Raw genomic sequence first — 24,634 nt, 5'->3', positions numbered from 1 at the left:
TACAATGACAAACAGGTGCTTTCAGAAAACACAAACTGTGCGTGCGTGTGTGTGTGTGTGTGTGTGTGTGTGTGTGTGTGTGTGTGTGTGTGTGTGTGTGGTTAGGCGGGTGCCCTCGTTGTTTCTCTTTCAAACATCATTAAAGGCATCCCCATATGTCTGAGACCCCTGTTGAGGCTTGACATTAGCGTCTGTGTCCATCCTATTCATGTATTTGTGTGCAAATAAACGGTGGATGGAAAACAGAAGGCTGGAGGATGTTATCTAGTCATGCTAATGTTTGCTGTTACAACAAAGCTCTGGCTTCTGTGCAACAAGCCAAGGAAATCTACCCTGACATTAAGATAACTGCATCTCTTTCTCTCTCTCTCACACACACACACACACACACACACACACACACACACACACACACACACACACACACACACACACACACACACACACATATAAGCTGAAGCAAAGAGAACAGACAGATGTGATGTGGACATGATCACTGGAGAGCACACATGAGAATATTGGGAATAAGATTAGTGACAAGAGCCAGGAGAGTCTTAGACAAAGAAAACAGAATGGGGTTGATCAAATATGATAAAAGCTTTCATAATTTGAGGTTTTGAAGTTTGCTATATTGCTGCAAGGTCATATACAGCCTAATCTAGTGATAACACCCTGTCACACTTCTAATACGTTTAAAGCATGACAGATGTCCATGGTCTTTCTCCGGCCTTGGAGAAACGAGCCACCTAATCAGTGTGGCAAGCCTTCTGCAGTGGGTCATAAAATGCAAATATATGCCGTTCATAATACTGCCCTCATTCATCTCAGAGAATAGTACCAATCATAGATGGAGGACCGTTTTTGATTGATTCTGAAGAAACAGTGGCTACAAGGAGGTATGACCAGTCTTGAGAAACCCCTGCTTGGATACAAGATAAGCTTATCAAGGCATCTGTTATCACGCTGTATGTCAGTTTGTTTGTGAGTTTGTGATCTAACATGGATGTAACATCGTTACCAACACTTCTAACTGGGTGTTTGTGTTTGTCTGTGTCTGTGTGTGTGTGACTAAGATAACTGTTTGCAGAAGCTTTATCAGTCAGCAAACACAAAGAGCTATTCGGTGCACAGAGAGTCACAACAAAGGGACAATTTAGCGCAACAAAGAAACCTCCATCCTGGAGGCCATGCCGGGTGCAAATTGGAACGAAAGCCCTCCCATGTGCTGGTATTATAAATTTAGGATAGGATGCTAAATTGGAAGCATAGGTACAACAAGACAGTATGCTCAGTTTCTCTGGTAAACAAGACAAATGTCAAAATAAAGCATCAGTTTGCCATAATTTTATTTTTTCCCTGTTTACACACAGTGATATCCAGCTGTACATGTGCTTATAATACTTACTCATATTTAGAGATATCAGCTGACACATTGCTTGCAAAGGTCCTGAAGTGTGTAACACAACAACAGGTGAAAAGGTCCAGTTTGGTGACTAGAACTCGCTGAAGTGGTAGTTCGGATTGACGCAGCATCTGTTGCAAAGTGAATGCTTTACTGCTCTGTTGTGGCAATTTACTGGTCGATCCACGTTCCTGGCCTCACTTATGACCATGAGCTGTGAGTTGGGACCTAATGAATGATATTGCAAATAGAAGCAGATGAAAGAAGTCTCTTCCAAGGTGTATTAAGACTTTCCCCCAGAGAGAGGGTTTATTTTACTTGGGAACACAGTGCTATTCCCTAAGAAGTGATGGATGGATATTTATGACAACCGCCTGTGCTAGTACGCCAATCAATACAAGTGATCTTACCCCTTTAAGCCTTAGATTAGCTCCAGAAACCAAAGATGCATTTTGTAACAGGCTGTAAACATATCATTTTCTGAATTAAAGTTGGGAATTTTAAAATAGTAGTCTGTGGAGAAGTGTAGCAGCTATATGAGGAACTGGAATTTGCTTCCAAGTTAGCTTCATTTTTCAGCCTTTTATTTTTCCATTTTAGAAGATCATTAAAATGTGCAAAAGGTTTTAAAGGATGAAAGAAGAGACTGATTCAGTTATATAGGAACATGTTATGGGACTATCATATAGGATTTTCTATAATCTGAGGCAGATTATCCAATGGATATTCTTGGCACAAACTCAGGGGCTCACACACAGTTGAGGTTCTTCCTCCTTTCATAATGAATAATTCTTTATTGTTATTAAAACAGTTTTTATTTTTTTATTTTTTTATCATAAAGTAATTAAGTAATTGGTCTCTGTTAGTCTCTCCCAAACTCAGCTGGGTATCAAAATAAATGAACAGAATAGAGGCTGGGTTAGCAAATAAAAGAGGAAACAAAAAAGAGGACAGGGTGGGGACTCTGATCTGTCATTTTTATGGAAATTACCAACTGACAGTTGTTTTGTTCAAAATCAGAAAGAAAAGATTGCAGTTCAAATTAAAGTTGTTATGGAAATGTTCAGCAAGACATCAAGCATGTTAATTCAGAGGCTCACAATTATGGTGGTTTACTCTATTATGAAAAAGCTTGGGAAGCTGATTTATTATTTAATACAGCTCTAAGTTCATGATATGGATATGCATGTAATGCAGTTCTTCTCAACAGATAACATTAAACTATCATTTTGGCCTCTGAAAGCACACTTGAAGGAAGTGGAAGGTTGACCAGTGTTTTTTTGAAATGCTTTTTTTGTTTGTGGATTTTTGTTGGTGGTGTTTATGGTGTGTCCTGCACCTCAGGGCCACTACGCCTTACACTTTAAAACCTCATCCCTTTCTACAGTCAGTGCACATATTGCCCTAAACCAAGCTACTGAGTATAATGCTAAGTTTTAGAAAGTTGTTCCAATGAAAACTGCCCGTGGCAAGGTCTTTCATTTAGCAAGATTAAAGAGGGACTGACTCTAGAAAGGTAAACAGTTGTTTACTTTTTTGCATTAAGTTAAATGCTGTAAGTAAGAGAAACTATATTATGCCAATCTTTTTATATTTTAGTAATTAAACAAATATTATATATCTTAAAAACTGCAACCCCCCCCCCCCCAAAAAAAAAAAATCATCTTTTTTGTCATTCAGATTGATCTGAATTTAATATTAGCATTTATGTATTTACAGATCAGACATGAACACATTTTGAATCTCCAGGTACTCACTGAAAAACAAAGGGTTGTTGGTGCTTCTGTCTAAGGAAACAGTTGCAGCCCTGAAAGAATAGTTGCGTGGCATGCAAAAGGCATACATCCTGTATGCTGAGATGGGATTATAAAACCTGAATCACACACACTCGTGACTCTCAGAATACAATGTCATCAGCGCTGATGAATGCATCCGTGAGATAGAATGAGCTGATCAGTGGCATCGGCCCAACCCTTCAAAACATACAGACTGAGAGAGAGTGAGAGCCCTGAGTCAAACAGGCTAATCAAGCACACAAAAGGAAATGCAGATTACCTGTTGCTATGACGACTGCAGCTGCAGTGTGACTGCCATCCTCTCTGACAGAGACCTAAATAGATCAAGCTTTATAAACATGGTGAAATTTGAGATTGCTTAGTGGGCCAGGTGCTTTCTCAAAACCTGCTTTGAATGAGCGTAGCTACTTTATTTTAGCCACATGATGCACCCTCATGATCCAATGACATATGCTTGCTTGTATCATTATACTTGTACTTGTTGGCTCGATGTTTCAACATACTCAGACAGTTCGATCTGAAAGTGAATGCAAATATGGAGAACTGTGTACAGTATTTGGACAGATGTGTCAAATTTTGTGTGTGTTGGGCCAGGTGAGAGTCACAGAAAAGACCCCCACCCCCTTCCCTCCTCTCTCTAACACCAACCCTGCCTCCACCCCATCTACCAGGGTAACCCCCACCGTGTCACCCCCCCCCCCCCCCCAACTCATCATCATCATCATCATCATCATCATCATCAGGCGCAAGCAGCTGGCAGCCTGCCCCATTTAACTCCCTGCTGCACTACTGGGCTTGGCTAATCACTGGTGCTCAGCTCCAACTGTGGCCACCACACCTGCCCCCTCACTGGTGGGATTGTCCCATCTGGGACCTTATCATAGGGAATTTCCGGGGGGGCTTCTTCTCTCTGCTGCTTTATGCCCAAAAGACATAGGTGCAGTGAGTAGGGGGAGGAAAAATAAGACATCAGTGATAGGGGTCAAGTGCTTTCAGTGATCACTTTCAGTCTTACTTTAAGTTCAGATTGACTGTAAAGACAGAGATTCACTCTCCAGTATACACACATACCAGTGACTGTAATAGTTAAATATATATAACGCTTTATTCAAAAATATTTATCAAGTTCTTGATAAAATTATGGAATTGGCAGCACCGTTTTCAAGCAATACGCTATGTGTCATGTGAGCTATCATCATTAGCAGGGACCAGATGGTAGGTCCATCATGCACATTGCTTTGCTACTCTGGTATTTGTCTACCTCGTTAAAAATCGCCTTCAAACAGTGATGCCGCGATGATTTATTCAGTTTCACTCTTTAAAAAAAGTGAAATTCTTCATCCATATTTGTGCTAACATAGAAAATGCAGTGGAGTAAGACACTGAAAGTGGGCTTTCTGTCGAAATAAGAACGGATTTTTTTCCCATTTGTATACCTCCAATTCCCAACGGATGCTTGTTTTGTATTTTAAAATGAATTAAAGGCATCTACCACTCAGCTGCTGAGGGAAGAGACCATCTAAAACATTCTGTTGTTTCTGCCTTGTGTCCTAAAACACAGTCAGTTGGTGGCATACCCGGGATGCGCTCTCTCACTCGCTCCAAAAAGAAAAAGATTACCTAGTAGCCACATAGAGCTGCTGCTGGTGGCAAATCATATGTTGGGGTTACTTGTCAGCTTTGAGTTCAGTGCAGGCGAAGAAGATTCATCTCCCCTGACACGCGCTGACATAGAAAACTATATTTAGCTTGTCGGCGTACATGCGTAAAGTGACGCTGGCGCAGACGCACGCACGATGGTTGTGGACTGAATACTGATAGGCACGGGCGGATGAAAACTGTACAACGTGTACCCTGGAAATGCTTGAGCTTTTTTCAAAGCACTATTGGGGAGACATGCAGAATAGAGAGGCCAAAGTGGCGTTAACATCCAGTTCAATAAGAGTGCGTAATGTATCCTGGCTGGGCGTTTGAATTAGGCTTCTGTATGTCACTTTAGTTGAAATAAAATATTTCAAATTAACACCATGTATTGTGAAATATAAATACGAAAGGGTTATTGGCTCTTGAATAGTTGACGATGAATATGAATATGATAACTGACTAGTAGTTTGCAATGGTTGCTATAGGGTCACTTCGCTACATGGCCATACAAATTAGTCACGCGGCAGTATTAGTCATAAAATTATTGGTCATAATTAGGGCCACAGTCAGCCTACAGTGGCCTTTTTTTGCTGAGGGTTTTAGGCCTACTGCACTTTATGAATAATGAAAAAGTGACGTAAACAATGCGGTCCTCTTTGCAGCTCGGGCTCGAGGCGGGCGCACAGGCGTGATGCGGTCGTGACGTCGATTGAGTCGGGGATCTTTAATCCTCTGCCGCAGCAGCACAGCCGGTAACCAGAGGAGGGGGCAGAACGGTCGGACAGGAATGGACCGTACAGGCTAGGCTAGTGTACAAGGCCTAAAAAGCTCGGTCTTTAGTCAGATGATAATATCACCGAGTGAAACAGAGATTAGGCATCGAGCGAGCTGACTATTTGCACAGGCCAGACCCCCTCCTCTCAGCGCTGTAGTCTGCAGCCTTTTCACACACACTCTTTGAATAGACCTCATTTAGGAACGCTGGTTAAATATATTCTCGTCGGCATTTCTTGCCTTATTTAAACGTCGAATTTAGTATTTTACATCGGCGGACGGATACTACGCCTCGTCCTACCGGTTTTCCTCCCTCTTTTCGCCTTTCAGCAGCGTCGCCTCGTCCCTGCTGTTTCTGTCAGTTGCTGCGCATCAGTAAAACATGCAGGATGACCCTGTGGGGGTGACAACCACACAGTTACCCCCGTCAACCACGGAAACGGACCGCAGCAGCAGCCCGGTCAGCAAACCCGGAAAGCAGCCGAACCAAACCGACAGGCACAACGACGGCCAGCTGAGCTCGTTCACGCCGGATTATAACCACGTAGAGCAGAAGATAGCTTTCCCTGATCATTTCTGCCCGACGCAGTCTATCTGTGACCTTCAGCACAGCAGAAAAATACATCAGCAGTTAGGTCAGCACACTGAGTTCAGCCCCACAGAGCCGACCCCACCCCAGGGACGTTTCAGTCACCTGCCGCAGAGGCAGCCCTTCTCCAAGACCAAACTCAGCGCCGCTGACCCCCGCGGCTCTCCAGTGGAAGAGGCTGAAGCTGATGCCGCGTCGCCATTGCCCACTTCCGTAAACCTAAACAAGATCCAAATGGACTCCCCTATCGCCCACCATATAAATAACGGCAATGGCAGCAGCAGCAGCACCGGCAACATGTTGTCCGGAGGTCTCGGCGCCGCGTTCCCGAACCTCCCCACCCAGGAGTTGCAGAGCGCCAGTGCGGGTTCGTCTTCACCTTCCCTCCCTGGGTTCGGCACCCCTTGGTCCGTTCAGACCAGCTCCTCTCCCCCGCCCGCACCCAACTCCATCAACCCCATCCACGCGAACGCCATTAACCATATGCCCAACGCGGACTCTGACAACAGCTTCTACCCAGGTATCCCCTCCTCCATCAACCCGGCCTTCTTCCAGAGTTTTTCTCCGGTGTCAGCTAATCCGTGCGCCGGGATTAACGTGCAGGGCTTCAGCGGTCCTTTCTCACCCCAGATAAACGTCCCTCAGCAGCCGCAAAGTCGCAGGTCCCCCGTTAGTCCCCAGATGCATCCCCAGCAGGGCGCCTTCCTGCAGCAGAGGAACAACTACAACCAACATCAGGTGAGCTGCTGGGGAGCATGGCCGGGTCTCCTATTCCCATTAATGTAACTATCATAAGCGAATGTAGATATTAAGACTCTCCAAATCTGTAGCCAATCCATTAGGTCTATAGTTTTGTGAAAGCTGACTCTGGCACGTCCTTGGGTTGGGGATATTTTGTCACAATGTAGTTATAAAGCCTTTATAGATTAATGTGTGTATGTGAATTCATGTATAATCTTTACCTTGAATAATAAACTATTTTTATCTTGATGCATAATGACAAATGCATAATGCATTATGCAAGGGCTCAAGTCTACTCTTTAGGCAAAGAGAGGGAGGGGTGAACAGGGTTACAAGGGAGCATCACTGAATCTAGCTGTTGTTCTCTCCTGGAAGCTGGCTGTGGGATGTGGTCACATGGCACAGGGCCATCCCTGCCTTGTGGTGCACTCAGTGGGAATACAAAGGTTTGCAGGGTTTGTTGTCGTAAATGGGTGCTTATATTTGGGTGAAATGAAAAGCGTCCAGTATCTTGGTGGTGTGATGGTTGTCGGTTGCAATGCCCTGAGGAAATGCAGCAACAGCAGAAGCTCACATGAGCAGTCCAGTCATGCAGCAGTTGGGGGTTTGTAGCCTTCAGCTTCAGGTTTCTCCGTAATGCAATTTGCACATTGGGTGTGTGCATGGAAGTATGTATGTGACTGGGTGTGCCTGTAGTGCATGTGTGGTGTTCCTGTTTCACTAACCTTTAGCCCTTTGCTCTGAGTCCTATGTAAATATATTTTCATGAAACCAACACAGACAACCGCATAAAGGTGATCCCCACCATTACGTGCAAGTTCAATTTTAAAGTGAAAAACATAAGAAAATGCTGCATCTTTTCTATTTTGTTAGTTACTAAATGCATATTTTGTGAATCGTGTTTTTTGTATGTGAGGTTTGGTACATTCATTTCTAACAGGACTCTAAAACAGCCTCTTTTCATGTAAATGTCCTTCTAGAAGCAAGTTTTGGTACTCGGCAGCCATCTTGAAATGTCTCTGGGTGCTTATTGGATCTTTTTTGTTTGTTTGTTTGTTTTTTGGAAGCTTCATCTAAACTAACTTTAATTTCAGTGGCAACCAGGACATGGATTTCCCAACAGTAGCTTTAAAAAGAGCGTTCTTTCAACTTTGCTCATAGATTTTTCCATTTCCCTTTCTCAGAGTGCTGAGTCTCTCTCTTATGATTCTGCTTAAAAGCACTTCTGTTATCCTTTTTTTTTTTTTTTTTTTTTTAGATTATTAACTCTGTTCCTCAAATACAGCACTATTAGAACATGGACGTTGCCAGTGAGTTCAGTTTACATTAAGCATTGAGTGCAGAAGAAACAGAAAGTTGTTTCTCCTCTGTGTATGATTCACATGTGAGATTAAGCACAATGCAATCCAATGCATGATGCTTAAGAGGGGACCCAAGGTCCAGGTGGAGAGAGACTGTGTGTAAGTTACAGAGGTGGTGTTGCAGCGCACAGGATACTTAGTATTAGTCTTAAAGCCCTAAATCTTCTTATCCAGCCACCCGTTACAGGAGCAGATCAAGCTGTGGCTGTGAAAGGAAAGAAAGGCAAGATAGGATGAAATGGATGTTGTAAATACAAAAAATATTTGTGTATTACAGACATGATAAAGCTCTCAGTTCTCTTTAACTCCATATTATCTTTATGTTTGCACAGCCCATGGTGAAACCATCTCCCTGGGGTAGTCACCAAGGCAATGGCTGGGGCTCCGGGGGGATGTCCTGGGGCCGGGACCACCGCAGAGGGAGCGGCATGGGTGTACCTGGCTCAGTCAGTCACGTCTCACCCCTGAAGAAGCCCTTCTCAAGCAATGTCATCGCTCCTCCCAAGTTCCCACGCTCTGGCGGATCACTGGGGCCTAAGTCCTGGATAGAGGAGAACATGTTTCGCACAGACAGCAACAGCAACACCTTGTTGCCCCTGCAGGTATGTTTTGTAGGATCATTGGTTTGGTGTGTGTGGGGGGTAACAGAAGGGTTTTTGTTTGACAGTGTGAGAATCAGTGGGTTTAAAGGTGGGAAAGAGCTGGCGACAGAGGTTAAATCAATCACACGAATTAGATGTTAGACAAATTAAATGATGAAGGTCTCTGAAGGGATAGTTTTACTTAACTTTACTTGATGAGGTATAAACTAAAAGGGGATAATAATTCTTTCTATCAACAGGAGAAACATAAGCAAGAGTTTTTAGATCTGAGGATCTCGGCTGGGCTGCTTTATTTTCAGGAAGTTAACGCCTTTTGCCACTAAAACTGCTCCTTTGCCAAACTTTAAAAGGTCATATTCCAAGTTGTGGTCTACCTAATGAAAGTATCAGAAATACAGTTGTTTACTTGCATAAAATATTCAGGTTTTTGCTATTATTCAGAAAGACAAGTGTCTATACTATGGTCTGAGCACATTCCAAATGTTCTCTATACATGTCTAAACAACATATTACCACATCCATTCCCACATCTTCATCAGAAAATTGACACTACAATATGCTGCCTATGTGTCTAATTTCTGAATATTGTCACGTTTCTAACATTAATGATATATTTTTTTGTGTACTTAAATGAACTGAGGGACTCTATGATCATCAGTGCATCTACTTTCCCCTTTTAATGCTTCAGGGTCCAGATGGTCATCGTTTAGTCATATTTTAATCACATCGTTCTAATTTTCCTGCCAAAAACAAAATTCCCATTTGTTCACAAAATTGGATTAATCTTCGTCTCTTTCGTGTCGCTGATACAGTGTTTTTCCAGGCTCAGAATGGGCCTCTGTGGGATGACTAAGTACAGTGACTTACCTAATTTAACAAAATTTTCCTTTTTCTCACTATTTCTTAAACAAGAACGTCTGTTGTGTGTGTTAGTAAATGAAATCCCAATTCACAAAACTGATTTAGGAAGATTATTTTATTACAGTTACCTCCTGTGTAGGAAAAATGTTTTTACCAGAACTAAAAACATGAACTGATTTATAACCCCTGAAGACATTTATGTAGTGCCTTGTGCTCGGTTTATTTGTGTATAATTATCTTTAATTAATGCATTGAACCACACACAGAGTCATCCATTTAACTTTTACACGTTGCACTCAGAATGTATCACTTTTGTACAACACATAGCTTATAGCACATGCTTCAGAACCAAGGCTTGCAGCACAATTCAAGTGATGCCCCATATGTCACTTTATATTTTTCTTAAAATTGGACCCAGACACTTGTGATCGTCATAGTAACACACCTCCCGTGCACACACTGAATTAAACCTTGCCTGGAGTTTCAAGTTAGCAATCAAACTTACACAGAATGCAGAAAAAAGCAAAGTAACCTGATGTGGAAGATTGCGAAGCCTAGATCTTTGCCAAGTGTAAAGAGACGTCTGCGTGTGCCGTGAGACTGGTTGCTATTTTCAAAGAACATAATTTGCATTGTGATTTGATGTTTCGATTCTCGTGCCTGCAAAGAAATGGAGTCATAGTCAGGAAAGCCTTCAGAAAATCTCCCCCTGGGATACAGGCACTTTGAACAGTGTTTTACTTGTTTTGAATTGATATTACTGAGTTCTTAGGAACATTTATGAGGCAGTATTGTTCCCTGAAACTCCATGTTTAATATCATTCTTTGTCATAGTTTATCATTTCCAGTGCGACTTGCATTGAAAGAGCTCGGTGTTGCTGTTGAATTCTTCTATAAAATCATTCAGTTATAGGCTTCATGTAAGAGACATTTTAATGTTAAAAACTGCACAGCTTGGACACTCAAAGTGCATCAATTGATTAAAAGTTTAAATGTGCCTTTAAGGACCTCAACACACAATTAATATAAAATCAAATCCACAAAACCTTTCAGATTATGAGCGACTTTGCCTGAATCAATTCTAAGATTAATGCGGGTATGGCCGTGACTCATTCAGACCGATCTAATGATATCACCTTATTAATGGTGTCACCAAATGGTACGACTGTTGCTATGAGCTCAAATTATTAGTATTATCAGTGCCAAGAAGTGCAGCGCTTCCTATTCCAGGAAACAGACGCGACTGCATGGATTGTTAATTTCCATAAACAGTGTCACTACTGGAATTTTTCAGATTCCAAGTCTTTTCCTTCCTTCCTCTCTGTTTAATGTTTGGCAGTCAGTGACAGACTGTATCTCTGCTGTGTCATGTTTTTAACATAACACAGAGGTAAACTGGGGACAAAAGGAACAGCACCTCTGCCTTCAGTTAGCCTTTAGTGGGGCTAGTCACTTGTTGTTTCTCTAAGAAAGGCTGCAAGTTTCCTGCAATTAACTGATGTGATCACCCTAAAATACTATGACGCTAAAGAAAAAAGATCATCCAGCAACGTCAGGTTTCCCATTGCTCATTGTCACCCATTACATCAGTCTTCTTGTTAACACAGAACCCTCCAGAATCCTTGGCCTGTCATGAAAATTACTCAAACTAAATGATCAACAGTAAACAGGTTGCTGTTTAGCACTTCAAAGAAAAAACACGTGCACTATTGATGTGATGATAGAAATATCACCAAGATTTCTTCAAGCCTGGAATATTTACATGAAAAAATCTGTGAAGGAAAGGGATATTAAAAAAATTAAGCCAATTTAAATTAACTAGTGGTCCGCTGGCAAGCAAAAGGTCCTGGTTCAATTCCAGCTGGAGACACAAATCCCCTGAAAATCCCCACATCCAGCCTGAAATTTGGCCACCCATCCCCTTTGGCAAGGAAGCAGGCAAAAGTCGCTGTCCTTCGTCTCTAAAGTTGGCAGGTTTATGACACATAAAGACCAGTGTGAACCTGTTAATCATTCTCATAATGCAGCAGTGAAAGGGTTTGGTCAAAAAGTTCCAAAACTATTAAAAAGCAAAAAACACTCACTTTAAAGTTGGCCCCCTTCAGGATTGTCTCACTGTGAAGCTCTGCAGCGCTCAAGCACTCCTGCTTCATTTGGACCACTCCCCAGACTTGAGACAGAGCGCTAAAGTGAACCTCGATCTCAAACTAATCTGCGTTTTTACATCTACCTGAACGTTTTCACATGACAGTGCACTCTAGTACAATGCAGGGAAACCGTTTCTGGTTACACCAGCACAGTTGTCACTTATCATCAGCCGTCCTTGTGAAATTTGACTTCCTGTGATTTTGTCCCCTTACCTGAAATGAAGTTCAAGTTGAAGCTTGACCAACACAAATGCAAGAAGTTGCATGCTATTGCATTTTAATTGTAAATTTTTTGATAGCATTTTGTATTTTGCGCAGTTACCGTGTGATCATTTTCTGAATTACTGTTGCTTACACAGAAGCGACATGCTGCTATTAACTATCATAGAGTTGGGACATTAGCCTGTCATTGTGCTGTGTGTTATAAGGTGGACTTGGCACTCTGGCTAGAATAATAAGATGATCAACTTCACTGTTCTGCTGACAAACTCCCAACCTCCATCTCAGCTCTATTGTGAAATGCCGCTCCTGGTTTTAGTTTCCATTTTCTCTCTTTGTCTGCATCTTGGAAGCAGTCCAGAGAGCTTGGGGAATCCGTTGTGTAGGCTGCCTGTAAACTTACCTTTAGACTCCTGAAGTGAATAAATACGGAAAAAATGTTAATCCGAGCGTGAGGCGCATGTTAAGCCAAATACCCTGTGCTTCAAAGGTTTTATTATTCATAAGCCAAATCCCGAAGGTGTGTGAGAAACGTGAGGATTTATTCGTGCACCGTGACGTTTGTTTGTTTTGTCAAACTCTGGATGATTAAAAAAAGAAATGTCACCTGTATTTTTTCAGGATCGCACCAGGATGTACGACAGTCTGAACATGCACTCCCTGGAGAGCTCTCTGATTGACATCATGCGAGCTGAGCAGGATCCGATGAAAGGTAAGCTGGCCTTTCCCTTTCAGTCTCAGTTCGTGGGGTCAGAGGGAGGCGATCGTGTTCGCGGAGGCAACCCGACATCGTGCAGGGAAGTGACAGGCCCATTGCTCCCAGAGCTGTGCTGTTTTTCCACACACCAGCTTATTTTCTCCCTGCTGAGAGCTTAATACTTGTGCCACCAGCTGCACATTTACATGACCTTCCAGCTCTGATCCTGTTCCTACTTAACCTGAACAGCACACTGATCTGACTCAGAGCTGGAGGTCAGGAAAAAGAGAAACCATGGCATTTTTCTTTACTAATATCAGAAAACATCTGTAACTGTCAAACATGTGTATTTTACACCTTAAAAATATATTAACGGATCTGTGTAACTGCTGAATTATTCCTCACTTCTTGGCAGGACCAAGCAGAGAATTTATCGTAGATCGACACTGTCCTGGCCTCCTGTGCTCAACTGCTGGACATCAGAGGAGCAGTGTCAAATAACAGCTCCTACTGACGGCTGCTCGTAGCTCTTTTACAGCCTGACAAGCCAAAAACACTCTCACTTTAAAATATTACAAAGAAGAAAAACTCATCACTGGTTAAAAGACAAACAGTTGAGGTTTGCAAACACGTATAAAATTTCCTGTGTGGATTTTCTCATTTGCAGTTGGCTAAGATTATTACTCAACCTGCGCCCTCCTTTCTTGGGCGAGTTTCTTGTTTTTCCTGCCGGAGCAGATGGAGAGGACACGGGCCAGTGTGCACAGCAAAGCGTGGGGGGTTGGGGGGGTCTACTCTAATTTTAGATGTGATCACACTTTCACACGCTGCATATGACAGCTAAGAGAGGTGAGATGGAAGGGGGGGTTGCAGGGGTCCGCTCTGCCATTTATAGCACTGACATGGTTAACACAACACAGCATTCTGGATAACGGCTCCAAATGTAGCTTCTCATAAGGCAACACATTTTTAATATATTTGTATCTTATTAGTGACTTAATTTATCTGACATTTCACAATGAATGCTGTGATCTAGAATTTGGTATTTGTGATTTTTGATTCATTAGTACGATTGAGAAACCACTGTAAAACTAAATATGATGGGAAATTGGGTTACTATAACAAGTGTTTTTTTTCCTCAATCGTTTCCAAAGCAGAATGTAAAAAAAAACGGGGAGAAATTGTCTTGTTCAGCTCAGAACTTGCTAGGTCTTTGCATTAAAATGTTTTTTGTTTTTGTTTTTTAAATGGACGTTGTTATCGCCTTAAATAAAACAAGTAATTTCACTGTAGTTTGGTCGGAAAGCTGAAACAGTATGTGGTCATTTATGGGGGAAAAAAACATTTGCTCCTGTTTGTGCTCAACTTAGACATGTGAAAAGACAGTTGTTTTTTCTGTTTATGTGTGTGCGTGCATTTTTGTGTGGTTATTCCCATGTACATGCATTGGCTTTGCCCTGTCTTCTCCATCTGCTCTATGTCTCATTCCTATTTGTGTGTGTGTTTTCTGCGTGTGTGTGTCTGTTTCTCACATCAGGCCGTGTGGGATGCCCTAACCCCGGGGCTGACGGCCTACTCATGCTCAATGGTAATTATCTCCTAGCACCATCCTCCTGTGTCTGCAGCTCTCATGATGCTCCCACCATTACTCTTTAGCCTCATTAGACGCACTCACTGTGGTGCAATAAGGCCACGCAGTGTCACCTCTGCTGCATCTGCTGCAGAGTATCTGACAGTACCCGTTAAATGGGTTCAGTTTTTTTAACCAGCTGTTCAACTGTTTTGTTGGCATTAAAGTGGCTATGTGGTATAACTGAAAATTTACTGTGCTCGTTTTGTGTAGTACTTGAATGACAAAGGTTGTTCCAGGTTGCCTCCAATTAAATTTTCTTGTGTTAATTAGAATAATTGTTGCCCTGAATAGTCCCTGTGTTTTTGTTTTTTTAGCTTCACATTTGGAGACACATCCAGTTGTCAAAAAAATAAAACCGTGTTTTGTAACAGTATTAGCGAGACATAAATCGGGGTCAGACAACATTTGGGAGTAATTATGAGTGTTTTTAATAAGTTCTGGTTGCCATTTCCTCCTGAGACTCAATAATCAGAAAATAATTTTTGTCCCCTTTTCAACGCCATCTATGCTGCTGTGTGTAATTAGATTTCTTGTCCCTGCCAGAGCATATTTAGGGCTTTGGCCTTTAAACAGTTTTCCTTTTTCTGGTTTTTGATCGCATTTAAAACCTTTTTGTGCAAAATAACAACATTTGTGTAAATGTCATTTATAGGCTTCTGGGCTTTCTGTGTATTGCTTTCATCAAGTATATGACAGATGCAGCCCCTCAGGCTTCCTTGCCACAGCATTTAGGAAGTTTGGAAAAAATAATAATTTTTGTTTTGGGTTTCAGGAGGATTTAAGTCCTTTTTTAAAAGTATCTCAGTTTAGCTCATTAGTCGGTGACTTGAATAAAAGCTGGTTGGGTTGGATCAGCAGATTAAAGTCTACAGTTACAAATGCCCTCTGAGAAATGTTTCATAGCTGAAACTTGCACTCTTGTACTTTTCTACATGCAGCCAGGAGCTATGGGAGGCGTCGAGGTAAATTCAGCTTTCTCTAGCGTGTCTCTTTACTTGTGGCTTTTTCCTTGTGGCATGTGTTATTGCTTAAATAGATACCAAACTGAGGCCTTAAGTCTGGACTTAGACTTCACTGTTTTCTGCTTTTAAATTTGGGAACACAGAATTTTGCTCATCAAATTTCTGATTGACTATTAAAAAAATATACAAAGAAAAATGTGTTGTTTCAGTATCCAGACATACATTAAGTTTAGGGTTTCATGTTTGGTGGTGTTTATAGCCTCTGCTCTATGGAAACCCAAAGTATAAATAAAATAGGTTAGCATGTAGCACTTTGTATAGATTTTTGACTGTGTGCTTAAAATAAGGTCTGTGTTTTACACAAACTTTAGATATTTTCACGTTTTGTTCCCCACTTGTGAATTTTGAAACTGTATCTCAAGTTTTGGTAGCAAACAAAGGAGGTTAGTGATAGTCAGGCTGAAGTCATGCTGCTAGGGTGCAGCTTATTTATACCTCAAAATATGTGTTTTTACTGCCAAATGTATCCACACTTAAAAAAAACTGTGAAAATGGATTGAATATGTGAAGATTATCTTGAAATCACTCGGCACCTATAACGAGGAGCCGCGCAAACCTTTAAAGAGAACCTTTATTTCCCACAGAGCTTATTTTCTGCAGAAGTCCAAAACCCTGTAGAAACATCCCATTGGTTTCTAAAAATAATAAATTATTAAAATATACTAATCTTCTAAAATATTATTATATCATTCATGTTCATAATAACAGTGATTTTATTCCAAAACCCCGACACCACCTGTTTGTTTGAGAAGTTCTGTTATGGACCTCCGAGCTCAGTATTTTAACCATCTACATCTTGGTGTTTCTGAACCAGATGTGCTCGACTGTGAAATGGCAAGCTAACAGGGTAACGACTTGTCAATGATAAATTATTATCCTGAATAATCAATATGTAATTTACAATAAGGTCTTGATATTTTCTTCAGTATGACCTTAAACTAGCAGCTGAGCCCATAAATCCTGCAGGAAAGTGTTCTACTGAGACCACAAATAAAGGGAAGTGAGGGTTGTTGTTTTTTTTGTTTGTTGTTTTTTGATTTTGCAACCACGAGTCGCCCCCTGGTGGCTCATAAAAAGAATCCTCTTTTAAGCCACTTCTGTGATGGCTTCACTTTTTTGGCTTGTAAGCTGCGTCTGTCCTTATGCTCTGACAGAAGCAGCTGCTAGTTGAATCAGATTAATTTGATTGCTTTCCTTTGCTGGCTAAAGACTTTGGTCCAATAATTCACATTTTATCTAATATAATGCAAAGAATGTGATAAAGAAATCCCCTCATTTCATTTATATTTGCTATGTAATGAATAACTTAATTCATTATTTATTCTTTTAAAATAACTTGTGTCGTCTGGTATATATTTGAACACTTTGGGACTCCATAGTGCTTAGCCATTATGTTAACAGCTTCGCTCCACTCGGCCTGCCTTTCCACACACGCTTTATCTGCCACGCTGCTCTGGGTGGAGCACACATGATTGCGTGTCCCAGTCTCGGATCTGTAAAAAAACAAATTGTACATAATCCTCACTTTAAGCTGGTGCTTGGCCTCACATCCACTCAGCAATAAAGTGCAATAAAAGCAGAAACATTATTTTATAGAAAGCCTCTCATCTCAGTACGTCCCTGTCATAGCAGAGATGTAACATTGCCTCAAGGAGAGGAAATGTGACTGGGATTGGAAACATGTTCGTGAGGGTTTCTGCTTGTGAATGTTTAATAGCATGCTTGACATTTGCTGTAGCCTTGCCTGCCTTTTTTTGTCCACCAGGCCGCTCCTCTCTCTTCCCTATTGATGACAATCTCCTTGATGATGGCCATGGCAACCAGGGTGTCCCAGGAGTCCTTGGCTCTCCCAACTGTTACCCTCACCAAAACGGGGAACGCATCGAGCGCTTCTCTCGTAAGGTGTTTGTGGGAGGTTTGCCTCCTGACATAGACGAAGGTGAGTAAAGAAATGATTTCATGATTGTGTTGTACTGCCAGTCCTTTAAAAAAAAAAATTCTATGATTTATCTCCCTACTCACGTGTCACATGTCAAATTCCCTTAGATGAAATAACCTCAAGCTTCCGCCGCTTTGGTCACCTTGTGGTGGACTGGCCACACAAAGCAGAGAGTAAATCCTACTTTCCGCCTAAAGGTATTAGCAAAAGCATCAAGCTCACCTATTTATGGCTGGTTACCAGTATTTACATTGAGCCTGCACGGTATTATGATATGATGCAAATAAGTGAATGTCATTTGAATAGTGACAAACCAAGGTGAGCACCTTTGTTATACCCTCTCTTGTTCTTATATGCATGTACACTGAAGCTTTTTATATACGTTTCCTAGGCTATGCATTCCTGCTGTTCCAGGAAGAGAGCTCGGTGCAGGCTCTGATTGAAGCCTGTATGGAGGAGGATGGGAAGCTTTACCTGTGTGTCTCCAGCCCCACCATCAAGGACAAACCTGTGAGTTTTTCAAAAATTGCTTTTAAATCTTTAAACACTTAAATAATAATAATTTAAAAGATGGGTGTAGCTTTTGTGTCTGAATAGTGATGCCAACATGGAAGTACCTTAAAATGACTTCATTGTGTCTAACAGCCAGAGCGAGGGACTGATTTGATTGCAGGCACATGTGGTTAAAGCAGCAGAAAATATAGCAATATCCATCTTTAAATATACTCTGTGGCACAGCAGTACCAGCTCGCTGTGAAAAGAAGCTACATGGGCACAATTTTCCTATAGGGGGGAAAGGTGATCTAATCTTGTTAGACTTTGACACCAGGTGCAAATTCGTCCTTGGAACCTGAGTGACAGCGATTTTGTGATGGATGGATCTCAGCCTCTTGATCCCCGCAAGACCATCTTTGTGGGCGGCGTCCCTCGTCCTCTGAGAGCAAGTAAATATAGCCAACTTGTTTCTCTACGACTAGTATTGCATCTCAATAGAGATGAATTCAAGCTATGCGTGCAATGATAACTTGGACTAAAAATAAGCTTCTGATAGCTTCTCTTCTGTTCTCAAATCCACATCTTGTATCTGTTTTTTCACATATTTAAATTCATCTTTTTGTCCTCTGTTCATTTTTTTTACTAGTCGAGTTGGCCATGATTATGGATCGCCTCTATGGTGGAGTGTGCTACGCAGGAATTGATACAGATCCAGAGCTCAAATACCCAAAGGGGGCAGGACGAGTGGCTTTCTCAAACCAACAGAGTTACATCGCTGCCATCAGCGCGAGATTCGTCCAGCTGCAGCATGCTGACATTGATAAGAGGGTATGACCACCCTCCTTTCATTAATATTTCCCCCGTCTTCGACTTTTTAGTGTATATCAGGGTTTCAGAATTTTTTTTGTAATTAAATGTAACACTTTTTGAAACCTCAAGAAAAGCAGCACACTATCAAAGGAATGTGGTCATTTGGTTTATAGAAACCTCTGTGGTCAGTGAAGCACTTTGTTTCACTGTTCAGTGTTGCTGGTATTTTGCATCTGTCAATGGCAAACAGTTTTTTCTGCTACTGGCTCTTGTTTCTTCTCATTTATTGGATTGGATGATTAAAAACTAAAGAAATAAAACATGTTGGCAATTTAAAAATGTGCTAATTTAACAAACAGAGGCCCCTGTAGCATGTGGAAACACCAACCCATTCTACAATCAGCAATCATTCACTCAAATAAATGAAACCAATCGAACTTCAGTAGATTAAGGTGTTTGGCATTGGCAGAGAAGATTTAGCAAGTTTTTCATGGGCACAACCCACATTCTCAACGCTGCTGCCCCACCCTCAAATGTATGTTACAAATGTAGCACCGTTTAGGAGAAATAAACAGGTTTTCCCACTTGTTACAATGTAGACATAATCAGCCAAACTTCTCTAGCTTTAATGTTGCACATTTGTGGGTTGTGACATTGTATGCAAGAACATAAGATAACATACTAATTCCATAAAGGAACAAAAGATGGTAGGAATCTACAGTATGATACATATTTCACTAAATATTTTATTTATAAGCAGAATCTCAAAATTTTACTAACGATCACAAATAAAAGGCTTCGAGATATTTTATTACCGTAAATTAAACTTTTCAGACTTTAGGAATCAGTAGGATTCATGGTATATGACATAGTTGTCATGGTGATGTGTAATTTATGCCATTCGCGCGTGCAAGTGTGTGTGTATTTGCATCTTTTTGTGTGTTATCAGCATCCCTACAGAGAAGAAGGGGCTTGTTGTTATGATAAGCAAACGCTTGTTAGGGCTGGTTAAATAAGGTTTTCTCTCTGCCTGTGCTTCGTTAAGCTTGTTTCCTTCGTTACAGCTGACATTATGTCTCGTTAATGTGCAGGTGGAGGTGAAGCCCTACGTCCTGGATGATCAGCTCTGTGATGAGTGCCAGGGTGCTCGTTGTGGAGGGAAATTTGCTCCTTTTTTCTGTGCTAACGTCACCTGTCTTCAGTACTACTGCGAGTTCTGCTGGGCTAACATCCACTCCCGTGCCGGACGGGAGTTTCACAAGCCTCTGGTTAAAGAAGGCGCCGACCGCCCTCGCCAGATTCACTTCCGCTGGAATTAGAGATTGTGACCCCCAATTTCATGGTAACACAGTTAGGGGAAAGGGAAATTAAACACTGGCTAACAGGAAAAAGAGCATCGCTCAGCCTCTCCTGCTTCCTAAGCTATCAGTATAATCAAGTACATAACACTATACAGTATATACTATATATCTATATATCTTTTGTAGCAGCCAAACACCACAAGCCTCAGTTTTTCACCAAAACCCCCCGCACATCTCAGGCTCTGACAACTCTACAACTCTTTTGTGGTACTTTCATCTTTTCTAAGAGGAGATTTAAAAAACAAAAAAAGAGATTGATTTTTGTAGCTTTTTTTATTATCATTATTTTTGTATGTGAGATTTAACGTAGATACGGGAATGTTTTTGCATGGGGGCAGCTTGTCTGTCTGTCTGCTGCTAGCCACCCCACGGTGCGTTCAGTGCACACTTATTTCTGGGAAAACCTCGATTCTATAATGTTGACGCCTGCCCCGGGTCATTAACCAAAGGTAGAAAAAAATATAGGAAGCTTAAAATTGACACATTTTCTGCCACAAAGCAAACCGTTGTTTGTTTGTTTTTAACTTTGCCATGGGCTCTTTCTTCTTGTTAGAGAGTTTATTGAAATGTAAAAAAAAGAAGACACTAGGGTTATTTTTGCGCTCATACTGACCCGTAGAGTGATACCTCAAAATACAAAATCTGCTTTTCTGCAACTGTATTCAACATTTATACTGACCGAGCTATTTCAGAAGCTTTGCTGCTATATATACATATATATGAATAGATGTGTAGGTATTATATTTAATGCCATTTATAAACCTGAATCATGTAAAACGAAATGCAGTATGCACTCGAACACTTCTGGCCCCCATTGCCATAGAAAGATTTAAGAGTGCATATAATGACAATAGGCTTAGCTACACAAATAGCATGCTGGATATATGTCAGGAAAAAACAAACCACTGAAATAATAAATGCAGACAAGACGTAACAATTCTATAATGAGTAGCATGATCATCAAGTACAAATGCCTAAGAGGGGAAAAAAAATCTGACTAAGATAAATGAGTTAAAAAAACATATTTAAACTTGCATGCTTTGATGTTTCTCTGTTGTTTGATCTGTTTACATACTAACAATACAAAAAGTGATATTGGTTCTACTGTAGACTTAGTGGATGCCATCACGTTGTCACGTGGTGGCTTGTATAGCAAAAAAAAAACAACAAAAAAATGCCATTGAGAAGCAGAGTGGTGTTCAGTGGTTTGTGTTTGTGTGTCGTCCATGTGCTGTGTGACTGTTGTTAGTGTAGACTGAGGCTCTAGTTTAGCTATCAACAGATTTCGTAGAGAAGAATGACTCCACCTTCACTCTTCCTATCCATATCTTTGTGTGGTTCCAAAGGCTAATCTGGTGTAGCTTCACCAGCAGACCAGACGCAAATGAAAGACTTTGTCAGTTTGGCGTGCTCAGTGTTATTGAGCATTGTTCAAACACACTAAACTGCTTATTTTGTAATGTAACAGTCAGGCTTCCATGCTGTGTGGCTGCAGCTCCATAAATCCAAGGAAACACTGACGCAGTTACCGGAAGATGAAGCATCTCCACATCTCCTCACCACACTTGTCCACGATGAAGACAGTGACGCGTGGTCTTCGCTAAAGATGATCTTTTTCTTTTTATTGTTTGTTTAATTTCCTCCTCGACCCTTGAAAAACTCTTTAGGGACAATCTTTTTTTGTGAGGACGGTCGCCCAGCCGTCTGTTTGGTACTGTACAAGTGTGTCGCTCTCGTGTTGTCGTGGTTTTAGTGTCTCATGCCCCTGTGTGTGTGCTCCTCGGTATCAGTGTTCAGGCGTCAACTGTGTACTGTTACAAAACCTTAATGGAACTGAGACTAGTTGAGTTGTGTAATTGAAATTGTTTGTGTGAACAATTTACTCATCACTGGCCCTTCAATATGTTGTTTTTTTTTTTTTTTTTAATATATAATATACATTATGCACTACTTTTCTGTATCCCTGCTCGTTTTCCGTCTCCTTCACCCCTTGTGTTTAGAAGCGAATTATGAAAGTTTTCACCTATTTATAGGTAGAATTTATCATATTTTTTCCCCATAATGACTTATTTAAAGTGTAGCGTGGAGCAGTGGTCTTAAGTTAGCTATGTTTTGTGTGAGTAGAGCAAAAAGCAAATGTTTTCTAATATATTCTAAAATGGTCCGGGTGTTACGAGGAGCGGGAGTCGGAAAGGCGTCGCGGCCTGCAACCTGATGGGAGGTGAAAGCTAAAGACTGGGCTCCCGCTCTGGCCCCTCTTCCTCCTCGTGGCTTTGGTTCTCATGGCGTCTGATAATGTTTGAATATCGTCACCTGTAACACTTGACTCGTGCTGTTTTTGTGAGCTTCTATTTTCTATGTTAAACACTGTTACTTGGTTCTGTATGTGTCCTTGCTTTTGTAAAAATCATATTTATTTCACTATTTTTGTAGACGAAAAAATGAGTTGATTTTGATTGTATTTTTCTATTTAAATAGGACTGATATTTCGATTTTATTTACCCCTAATTATGTCCAAAAGTTTTGGTTGACAAAGAATCACATCATTAGTAACATCAAAGTTTTTGATATACAGCTGATTCTTATTTTGATACACATGACACGTTTGATTTAATGGAAGGAAACATGAAGGTTTTATTATATTCTGGGAAGACACTTGAGATTCTCCCCTGTTGCATCGAGGCCCCAGCTGCCTGTCCTCGTAGATGCTCTGAAACTTGAATATAACACATTTTGAAAGGCTGACTAACCTCGAATCTGTGTTGTGATGTGCAATACTGTTTCTAATGTTTGTATAAAAGTAAGAACTACAGTGTAAACCTTTTTAATGCAGATTTATTTTTTTCATTGCATATTTTGCAAATTTCTGATCCACAGTGTCATTTTTTACTGTCAGAAAAAGATACCCCGTTTTTTCATTGCAAGTATTTTTAAATCCAGATATCTTTGTACTGATGTAAATGATTGTAGTTATTTTGGATAGTGTTTTGCTAACAAAAGGAGAGACTTTTTCATGCATATTTCTATTTCTTTTCATCTTGTTTTTTCCCACATTTTCTTTTATTTGATAGTAGCAGGTTCTTGGAATAATTTTTCATATTTAAATGTCATTGGTATTATTTTGTATTTTTATGTGAAAAACACTATATATAATTTAAAGATGCTAATCGCTAAAATATTATTTTGAGTTTAATTATTTTTAAAGCTAAATATTTGTAATTTTATTGTTAAAGTGACTAATTTCTAAATCAGAGTTTGTGTGTATAGCTTCACAAAAGTCGTTTATGAGATGTTTGGATTGTAATTATTACTGAATGGTTCTTTGATATGCAAAATGAATATCATGTTTATTTTTATTTTTGTTTTTGTATTTAAATGGGGTGTTGATTACAATCTCTTTTTCTTTCTTTCACTTCCTGAATAAAGACCCATTCTGTTTGGACATGAGTTTGCTGGATATCTGGCTCTTGCAGACACTTTTTATACTTTAACTCATTCAAACACATAATGACATGTAGTATCCAGTGTGTTATTGCAAGTGAAAAGACTATAGTTAGAGATTAAAGGTTAAAAAGCGATCATATCCAATAACTATTAGCTATTTTAGCTTGTCGTGCTAGCAGATTAGCATTTGCTAATTAGCGAAAACACTGACTATACTGAAGTTGGAATTTATCACCAAAGTGTCGCCTCTTTGTTAACTTCAGGTTGAAAGTCGTATTTTTAGCATTTTTGTGTTTTGGGGGGGGGGTTTTTTGGGGGGGGGGGAGTTGGCTGAGAGGGTGGAATGCTAAGTCATTATTGAATGTTTAGCTTTGCTAGCATGGTATATCTATTGACAATGAGGCCTGCTAATTCATATTAATAAATATTTCACTCACTAAATCTGGAGCAAAGACATCTTAGAAAGGGTCTAAGTACAGTTACAGACAAAGCAAATGAACAGTTATATCTTCTGTTCATCAAAGGAGATGAAGGTACAACACATAGTATTAGGGTTGCCAACTCCCTGAAAAATAAATAAGGGACACCTCGTGGCCAGGGCCGGGCGACCCAATTGTCTTCACCCTTCCCAGTGTGGTGAATTTTCTAGCTCTTTTTTTGTGTGTGAAATTATTTTTTTAACCATTTGACTTGAATTTGATTTAAGTAGATGTGTATTCTTTGTGATATGAACACATGTGAAACAAATGATCATTTAGCCATTTATTTTTAGCTCAAAATGACAACATTAACACGATAAAACAGGTCTCCTTAAACAGAAGCCTGTCATGCTTAACTTTTGAGAATATAAGTAAATCTTTCTTTAAAAGAACTCTGTCCTGCTTAACTTAAAATAATAGAAAACAATAGAAAGAAAAACATTCTTGTAACAGTGCACATTTAGTGCATTTAGTACAATTGGCTTCAGTTGAGGTATTATTTCAGCTTTTCTAATGCTAATCAGCTGCTCCTGTTTGTAAACCCACTTGCTCCCATGATTACGCATCTTAACTCATCATCATTATTCATCTATGTATTACTTTTATGTATTAGTCATC

At 40.5% G+C, this 24,634-nt stretch overlaps 1 protein-coding gene across 4 annotated transcripts; it reads left to right on the top strand.

The window, feature by feature from the left end:
* Positions 1-5,546: 5,546 nt before the first annotated feature.
* On the top strand, positions 5,547-23,535 carry cpeb2 (cytoplasmic polyadenylation element binding protein 2). 4 transcript variants are annotated; one of them, XM_026158363.2, is made up of 11 exons: positions 5,547-6,943; positions 8,640-8,909; positions 12,758-12,848; positions 14,371-14,421; positions 15,405-15,428; positions 17,254-17,427; positions 17,535-17,624; positions 17,819-17,937; positions 18,257-18,371; positions 18,569-18,750; positions 19,824-23,535. In XM_026158363.2, exons 1-11 carry the CDS (start codon positions 5,999-6,001, stop codon positions 20,049-20,051), a joined length of 2,289 nt encoding a protein of 762 aa, XP_026014148.1. In that variant the 5' UTR covers positions 5,547-5,998; the 3' UTR covers positions 20,052-23,535. The 4 variants fall into 4 exon arrangements, with proteins under 4 accessions (XP_026014148.1, XP_026014151.1, XP_026014149.1 ...); XM_026158366.2 differs by lacking the exon at positions 14,371-14,421; XM_026158364.2 differs by lacking the exon at positions 15,405-15,428.
* Positions 23,536-24,634: the final 1,099 nt, after the last annotated feature.

Source organism: Astatotilapia calliptera, chromosome 23, assembly GCF_964374335.1.
Source record: "Astatotilapia calliptera chromosome 23, fAstCal68.1, whole genome shotgun sequence".
NCBI lineage: Eukaryota > Metazoa > Chordata > Actinopteri > Cichliformes > Cichlidae > Astatotilapia > Astatotilapia calliptera.
The sequence above is the reverse complement of the archived record's forward strand: the minus strand, read 5'-3'. Positions and strand labels throughout refer to the sequence as shown.

Excerpts from the sequence above, each read along its gene's own strand:
- cpeb2 (XM_026158363.2), top strand. The coding sequence starts at position 5,999 with ATGCAGGATGACCCTGTGGGGGTGACAACCACACAGTTACCCCCGTCA. Across the intron at positions 12,849-14,370 it reads TGAGCAGGATCCGATGAAAG|GCCGTGTGGGATGCCCTAAC; the intron begins GTAAGCTGGCCT and ends TTCTCACATCAG. Across the intron at positions 18,751-19,823 it reads ATGCTGACATTGATAAGAGG|GTGGAGGTGAAGCCCTACGT; the intron begins GTATGACCACCC and ends GTTAATGTGCAG.